The following is an 8660-nucleotide window of genomic DNA, read 5'->3' on the forward strand; positions in this document are numbered from 1 at the left end:
TTGCAAAAGATAGTTTTAGGGACATAAAAAAAGTTATAATTGTAAGGATGGATTAAAGGACCAAATCTTTTGGTACCAAAAAAGATGAAAAAAAAAAAAAAAGGAAGTTTCAAATCTTTGTAAAACAACAGTTGAGGAAGACATAAAATTTTGTTTTAAGATAAAATAACCTTCACAAACAAGTATATAGAAATTTTAATATAGGTTTATCATTCACCATGAATATTTATATACATATATTCTTCCTTTGGGAAGGAAAAATGGTTCTCAAATTAATAATGCCATGGCCACCAAATTTTATTGACGGAATTATGGTCACTAGGTTGTTTACAAACTTTAGCCAATAAAGTGGTAATATAGATATTATTGTTTTATCATCTTATTTTCAATTTTATTTAATTTTTATAAAGTTCATTTATTTTTATTTAATTTATATTATTTTTTAAACCAATATAATAAGAATATTTGTAGATTTGATTTAATGGTGAAATTACGAAAAATAGATTTTTTAATCTAATCCGCACTTATAATGAATTTAATATTACAAAAAAAATCCAACATAAATAATAAAATAATAAATTATCTTTACGCTGAACAACTTGATAACAACTTGATATGTTCAATAAACTTTTTCGTGTTAAGAAAACAACGTCAAACATCAAAAAATAATATCAAATTTTGAAGTCCTATTTTGAAAATTAAAAAGCTAAAATAAAATAAAAAAGAAAAAGAAAAAGAAAAACAAATCAAAAAGAAAGAAAAGTATTATGGTACTTGGGTTGGGTAGGTGAAAGTTGAGCTTGATGTTACAATTGGGCCTTTCAAGAACCAATAAAAGAAAGCATCCAATGGATTGCTTCCACGTTAACTTAAATCCGGTGGGCCGAATAACCGACTTTCCCGTAATTATATAAAGCTTAGCGGGTGGTAACCGTAACTTAACATATCAATGTAGGGGTAGTATCGGAATATAAAAATAGCCGCGTTGATTCTCACCCTCCCTCGCCCGAAGGCCTGTCCATCCTCTTTGGACACCCAGAAGGAAGTTCCAAAAGCTCGTACATTTTCCGTGGATCCGGAGCGGTGCCGACTCGGACCGATTTCCAAAACTCACCGAGCCCAAAATCCCCAACTCACCCGCTACGAAACCATGGAGATCGCACAGGCGGCGCCGGCGGCTGTCAACAACGACGGGCCGGCCCTGGACGATAGTGTTGCAGCAGACGGCCTAAAAGCGTCATCGTCTTCTTCTTCTTCTTCGTCTTCTTCGTTGCCGGAGAACGAGCCGACGAACGTGTCCATGTCATCCTCTTTGTCATCGTCGCCGGCGGTGAAGTATGATGAAGAGGAAGACGAAGGGGACGTGTGCAGGATCTGTAGGAACCCAGGTGACCCAGAAAACCCGCTTAGGTATCCGTGTGCCTGTAGCGGTAGCATTAAGTTTGTGCACCAGGCTTGTCTCCTTCAGTGGCTCAACCACAGCAACGCTCGTCAGTGCGAGGTGCGAATTTCTTTTCTTTTTTTTTTCTTTTTTTTTTCCTTCTCCCCCCTCTCTCTCTCTCTCTGTGTTTGATCCCAATTCTTTATTCGAAATCTGTTCATTTTAGGGTTAATATGATAGCCTAAGTCGGGCTTTTGTTTTTGTATTCGAATTTTAATTGTTCAATCCCTCAGCGATATATTATGAGAGCTAGTTTAGTGATTTTTTGGGGGGGTTTGTTGTGTAATTCAATAGATTGAATGAATTGGCAAAGATCTCTGGGTCTCTTAATTTCTAATTGTTAATGAATGCAAATGGTGTCAATTTGATTCTTGTGGAAAGGAAAGAAATGTAGACTCTTAGAAAACGAGGCATTTTTTTAGTATTTTCTCTGTTTTCTCTCTCATTCTTCGATGTAATTTAGAAGAACATGAATTTATTTATTTATTTATTAATATTATTATTGTTATTATTATTTTCTGAAAAATGTTTAATGCCGTAAAGAAGGTAACAAAGTAGAATGGAACAGTGAACCTTTTCATTTATAAAGACCCAATCTGTTGTAAGGATTCATAAACTCTTTGTAGGGAATAGTTTTTCTGTAAGTGATGAAGACGGTAATGGAGTTTTCAGCAGTGTTATTGGTTGTCCCACCCGGCTCGTTTCAGTGGATCTCATTGCTGAAAAAAAGAATGTGAAAAAGATAAGCTTTGGTGAGATTATAATGATCCTGAGGGTGAGAGGATCATTTAATTAAATGGATAAGAATGTGATGCCTTCATTCAATGTTTCCTTTTCTAGAACCTTAATTTTAAGATAGCTTCATAAAAAAGTTTGGTTTGGACCACCTTCGGCAATGCATTCCAGAAATTTATAAGTATAGAACTGTAGTCTACTATATGAATCAAGGGCAGAGATTGTCAGTCTTAAAGTAAGCTAGCAGAATTATTTTTATAACATCCTTGGACCTTTCTTTCTTTCTGTTGATGTAGGTGATTGTTCTGGTTTCTCCTCCCTCTTAACATTTTTGTTTAAGCTTGGAGCCATCATATCATTTGTTCTGTATTGCAGGTTTGCAAATATGCGTTTTCCTTCTCTCCTGTATATGCTGAAGATGCTCCAGCAAGGCTTCCTGTTCAAGAGTTTGTAGTTGGGATGGCCATGAAAGCTTGCCATGTTCTGCAATTCTTTTTGCGCCTAAGTTTTGTACTCTCCGTGTGGCTCCTCATCATACCTTTCATTACATTTTGGATATGGCGGTTGGCTTTTGTGAGGAGTCTTGGTGAAGCACAGAGATTGTTCTTGAGTCATTTATCCACTACAGTAATCCTTACTGATTGTCTGCATGGATTCCTTCTTTCTGCAAGCATTGTGTTTATTTTTCTTGGAGCTACTTCTCTGAGGGATTATTTTAGACACTTACGAGAACTTGGAGGACAAGATGCTGAGAGAGAAGAGGAAGGGGAAAGAAATGGTGCTCGTGCTGCGAGAAGACCTCCAGGACAAGCTAACAGGAATTTGGCTGGTGATGCAAATGTTGAAGATGCTGGGGGAGCGCAAGGAATTGCTGGAGCTGGTCAAATGATCAGAAGGAATGAAAACGTTGCTGCTCGATGGGAGATGCCACCTCGCTTGGAGGCTCATGTTGAACAGATGTTTGATGGTTTGGATGATGCAGATGGTGCAGAAGATGTGCCTTTTGATGAGCTTGTTGGAATGCAGGGTCCTGTCTTTCATTTGGTTGAAAATGCATTTACTGTAAGTTTAATCTTTTTATCCTGCTTCATCTGCTTCATCTGTTGTAATTTTAGATTATGGTTATTAATAATATTCTATGCTATAGAAAATTTCAGCATTTGCATGGTTGTTAGGAAGACGGTAGACTTCCGAGTGGTGTTTAGATTATAACTTTGTTAGTTTTTGAATTAGAATATGAAGGGAAGCTCCATATGTAGTTGTATCTTAAAGTGATGTGCTTGATGGTGTGGTTAAAGTAATGGACTCGCTTGCATAGGCAGACCTGGGCTACCTTTTAGGCAATAAATTGATTGGTTGGGTAACTTATCTTATTAGTAAGAGTTAGCCACCTGTATTATCCTGCTTTTTGTCTAACCTTTTTATCCCAATTCACCAAGCTGCCATCACTTTACTCGTTTTTCCCTGGCAGTAAAGATATAACAGTTTGGATAGCTGTAATAGGATTCTGTTGAGTTTGGCATTTTCAGTTTTCGGTCTGATACTTTTTAACTTGCTGTGTATCCCTTGTTGGCCTACTTGTGAAGTGGAAACATGATATTAAGATATAGGAGTATGTGCCATAAATGGGGTGCAGTTTATTGTTCTGTTTCTCCTGTGATGTTCAATGTGGATGCTAGTAGGAGCCAATTTTACAAATAGGATCTAGGTACAGTTGGTGGTAAGTGATAGTTTTGTGGACATGGATATAGCTAGAAAAAGAACAAAAGGTGTTGGTGTAAAAAGTAGGACCGATTACCTTTATTGCCTGTGACCTGTATAAGAAGACTAGGTCAAATATTGATCGATGATGTGTGGACAGATTGCTTGTTGACTTAATGGCCTCCATTTGTTTTTCTGGACCTTCATTTACCTTTTGCGTTTTATACCCCAATTGATGAATACAATTAAGCAAAAATAGTTGAAAAATGTGAAGCATCTTTATTTATTTATTTATTTATTATTGTTGTTGTTGTTGTTATTATTATTATTATTATTATTATTATTATTATTATTATTATTATTGTTATTATATCCTTGAGTTTGTAATCGAGGCAAGTCATTTGCTTACTAATTTAGACAGGATTTGAGTTAATTAGTCTGACTTGGTAACTGTGACCCCTTAATTGATTTGGTTCATGCCATTCACCAAAAATGTAAGGAAAGCATAATCAAACAATCAAAAGTGGTCAAATAAGTGTATTTATTTTGAGAGATGGCGGTACAACTAGAATTTTAATATAGAAAGTTTGCATGTTAAGGTCAAGAGAGGAGCCATGATCCCATTACAATTTAGATGAAACCTTGATCCCGTTAGTTACTAATATGGAGAGTTTGAATATAAGGAATGGAAGGAAAAAGGCTGGATAGCATAAAAATCAGATATCTATTTTGTTTTATAATTCATTTAAATAAAAGATTATTATTATAAGTCATTCTTTCTCTCTCCTTCCCCCCTAACCCAAATTTTTTTAGTATATTGAGTTGCTCTATTTCTTTGCAGGTTCTGGCTAGCAATATGATATTCCTTGGTGTCGTCATCTTTGTGCCATTTTCATTAGGTCGTGTTATACTCTATTATGTATCCTGGCTTTTCTATACCGCAAGTGGTCCAGTTTTGTCAACTGTGGTGCCACTAACAGAATCAGCCCTCTCATTGGCAAATATTACATTGAAAAATGCATTAACTGCTGTAAGAAATTTGTCCTCTGAAAACCAAGAAAGTGGTCTGCTCGATCAGGTTGCTGAAATGTTGAAAGTGAACACAAGTGGACCTAATGAAATCGCTAACAACATAAGTTCACCACTTACAGCAGATCTTTTGAAGGGGGCCACAATTGGAACGTCACGGCTTTCTGATGTCACTACTCTTGCCATTGGATATATGTTCATTTTCTCTTTAGTTTTCTTCTACCTAGCTGTAGTTGCTTTGATTCGGTATACTAGGGGTGAACCTTTGACAATGGGGAGGTTTTATGGTATTGCTTCTATAGCAGAGACAATACCATCTCTCTTCAGGCAATTCTTCGCAGCAATGAGGCATTTGATGACCATGATTAAGGTTGCTTTCCTTCTCGTCATTGAACTTGGAGTGTTCCCATTGATGTGTGGATGGTGGCTAGATGTCTGTACCATAAGGATGTTTGGGAAGTCAATGTCTCAAAGGGTTCAGTTTTTCTCAGCTTCTCCCTTGGCAAGCTCCTTGGTGCATTGGGTTGTAGGAATTGTTTACATGCTACAAATAAGCATTTTTGTCAGTCTTCTTCGAGGGGTATATTTCTTTGCCATCTGATTATACTGGACAATCTTCGTGTATGAACACCCTGTTTCTTCTGACTTACTGTCTTGGCTTTATGTTGGCAGGTCCTTCGTAATGGCGTTCTTTATTTTCTCAGAGATCCAGCTGATCCAAACTATAATCCATTCCGTGATCTTATTGATGATCCTGTGCACAAACATGCCCGCAGGGTTTTATTATCTGTTGCAGTGTATGGAAGTTTGATTGTGATGCTGGTATTTTTACCGGTCAAACTTGCCATGCGGATGGCACCTTCCATTTTTCCACTTGATATATCGTACGTTCTTACAATTGCTGTTTTATGTGTTTATTTTCTACCATTTTGCCATTGTTCTAACTTGCTCTTTTTCTTTTTAGGGTCTCTGATCCATTCACTGAAATCCCAGCTGACATGCTTCTCTTCCAAATATGCATTCCATTTGCCATTGAGCATTTTAAGTTACGGACAACTATTAAATCCCTTCTCCGTTATTGGTTTACAGTTGTTGGCTGGGCACTTGGTTTAACTGATTTCTTACTGCCCAGACCTGAAGATAATGTTGTTCAGGAAAATGGAAATGCAGAGCCAGGGAGGCAGGACAGGCTACAGGTAGCACAACTAGGTGGGCAGGATCAGTCTTTGGTGGCATTACAAGCTGGTGATAATTCAAATGGAGGCATTCTTGCATCTGGGGATTCAAATATGGCTGAGGACTTTGATGGTGATGAACAATCTGATTCAGAGTAAGTTTTGGGATGATTTAGTGTTCTCGATTTCAACAAGTGGACTGATTTATATCATTGCATGAGCTACTCCTAAATGCCCGTTTAACTGTTAAGATAATTATTAACTCAGCAACTTCTCTCGAATCTGCATTCTAGCAGATATGGCTTCGTATTTCGCATCGTCCTATTGCTGGTCGTGGCTTGGATGACTCTACTTATGTTCAACTCTGCTTTGATCGTTGTTCCAGTATCACTTGGAAGGGAAATTTTTAATGCTATTCCTTTTCTCCCAATAACCCATGGCATTAAGTGCAATGGTAACAGTTTATTGAAGTGGTGTCATTAGATATGCTTCATCTGTTTGGATGGAATGGTTAGTTTCTAATTTTTTTTTTTTTTTTTTTTGACAGATCTATATGCTTTCATCATTGGGAGCTATGTGATATGGTCTGCTGTAGCTGGAGCCAGATATTCCATTGAACATGTTAGAACAAAGAAAGTTGTGGTTCTATTGAGCCAGATCTGGAAATGGTGTGGTATTGTTCTCAAGAGTTCTGCACTTTTGTCAATTTGGGTAAGAATCACATAACCTTCGTTACTTGTGTGGATAATTTTCCATGTGTGGTTATTAGATGTTTTGACCTTGTCTTCCTTTATGTTCCAGATTTTTGTTATCCCAGTATTGATAGGGCTTCTTTTTGAGCTTTTGGTAATTGTACCAATGAGGGTGCCTGTGGATGAAAGCCCAGTTTTCCTGCTATATCAGGATTGGGCATTGGGCCTCATTTTCCTCAAGATCTGGACTAGACTGGTGAGATTTATTTCATTCTGTGCATTTCTGTGCTTACTATATTCTGTAATGTCCTATTAAAAGAAAAATGAAATAAAATATATGGTATTCTTTTGCATTTGACTCCTTGCAGTATGCTTGCCATGGATGCAGTTTTTTAGATGACTTCTTACTCTGAAATTTAACTGAGGATCTTATCTGTGAAGATGATGATACTGTTGCTTTTTCTCAAATATTTAAGAATGATATATGGAACTAATATTAGTTAGCTTAGCAGTTTCAAGGATAATAGGTGATGAAACTTACATCCTTGTTGAAACATAAGGATATTAATATGCTTGCATGCTTTGATGAAACTATGGATAGTCAAGGAAGTCCTATCATTAGGGTTGATAAGACTTCCTTGAATATCCATAGTTTACAAGGTGGAATTATGTTCTCAACTTTCCTAACATTTGGCACTTACACGTGGATTATATGGAACTATTGGGAGAGCTTAGGGCTGTTTCTTTTCATTAAAAATGTAAATGTGTATGCAAGTTGTGTTTTGGTCCAATTTTAGAAAGTTCGGAGTCATGTTCGCCAGTTGTCATAATGGAGCTGAGACGATTCTGTGTGTTTGAATCTGGTTTACTCTTCTTACCACAAGCAGTGTTAGGGGGGTCTTGAGCTTGAGGAAGTATCCAATATTTTTTTTAAAAAAATTCTTGACTCAAAAGTATGAACTAATTCTGCTTCCAACAAGCCTTTACAGGATTAATTGCATTTTTCAGAATTTCAACTTTAATTCTTTTTTTTTTTTTTTTTTTCCTCTAAGCAGGTTATGCTAGATCACATGATGCCTTTGGGGGATGAAAGTTGGCGAGCTAAATTTGAAAGGGTGCGCGAAGATGGTTTCTCAAGGCTGGAAGGTCTTTGGGTGCTGCGTGAGATTGTGATCCCAATTATTATGAAGTTGTTGACTGCCCTGTGTGTACCTTATGTCCTTGCCAGGGGGTTATTTCCAGTGCTCGGATACCCACTAGTTGTAAATTCTGCTGTTTACCGGTTTGCCTGGGTGGGATGTCTTTCCTTCAGCATGGTGTGCTTTTGTGCCAAGAGATTCCATGTTTGGTTTACCAACCTTCACAACTCCATACGCGACGACCGCTACCTGGTTGGCCGCAGGCTTCATAACTATGGCGAGCACATTGAGGAGAAGACAAATGATGCGGGGAATTCATCCGAAATGCAAGATAGTGATTTAATGACCACTGGCTTAATTCAACGTGACAGAGAAGCTGATATTGGGGTTCGGCTGAGACATGCTACACGACATGATCATGATGCTTAATTAATTTCCGGGGTAGGATGTTTTGGTGTCATTGAGGCGGTTATGAAGGTTTTGTATGTATTACATCGCATCATGGGTGCCCACACCCCCCCCCCCCCCCCCCCCCCCCCAGTTTGTATTCATCTCCCTGACGGGGGGCTATTCAGGGTCTTCTAAGTGCTTTTCTTTTTAATTCTCAGAATCACCGTTAAATGCATTGTCAAAGTAGTAGTAAATAGAAGGTAAGCAAATTAATTGTTTATAGATTATGCAGTTATTATTTGTGTAACCGTACGCCTTTGGCACATGAGTGTTTGTGTGCATCATTAACCACCATCAC

The 8660-nt window shown here is 37.6% G+C and overlaps 1 protein-coding gene across 2 annotated transcripts; it reads left to right on the forward strand.

The window, feature by feature from the left end:
- Nucleotides 1–963: 963 nt before the first annotated feature.
- On the forward strand, nucleotides 964–8609 carry LOC107427041 (probable E3 ubiquitin ligase SUD1). Of its 2 annotated transcripts, none has more exons than XM_025077170.3 (9): nucleotides 964–1501; nucleotides 2552–3238; nucleotides 4719–5486; nucleotides 5579–5790; nucleotides 5871–6236; nucleotides 6375–6535; nucleotides 6629–6792; nucleotides 6883–7029; nucleotides 7829–8609. In XM_025077170.3, the coding sequence occupies exons 1-9, from the start codon at nucleotides 1151–1153 to the stop codon at nucleotides 8339–8341; spliced, it is 3369 nt and encodes a 1122-aa protein (XP_024932938.1). In that variant the 5' UTR covers nucleotides 964–1150; the 3' UTR covers nucleotides 8342–8609. The 2 variants fall into 2 exon arrangements, with proteins under 2 accessions (XP_024932938.1, XP_015892861.1); XM_016037375.4 differs by having other exon boundaries at nucleotides 966–1501; nucleotides 6378–6535.
- Nucleotides 8610–8660: the final 51 nt, after the last annotated feature.

Source organism: Ziziphus jujuba, chromosome 9 (assembly GCF_031755915.1).
Source record: "Ziziphus jujuba cultivar Dongzao chromosome 9, ASM3175591v1".
In the NCBI taxonomy this organism is placed as follows: domain Eukaryota; kingdom Viridiplantae; phylum Streptophyta; class Magnoliopsida; order Rosales; family Rhamnaceae; genus Ziziphus; species Ziziphus jujuba.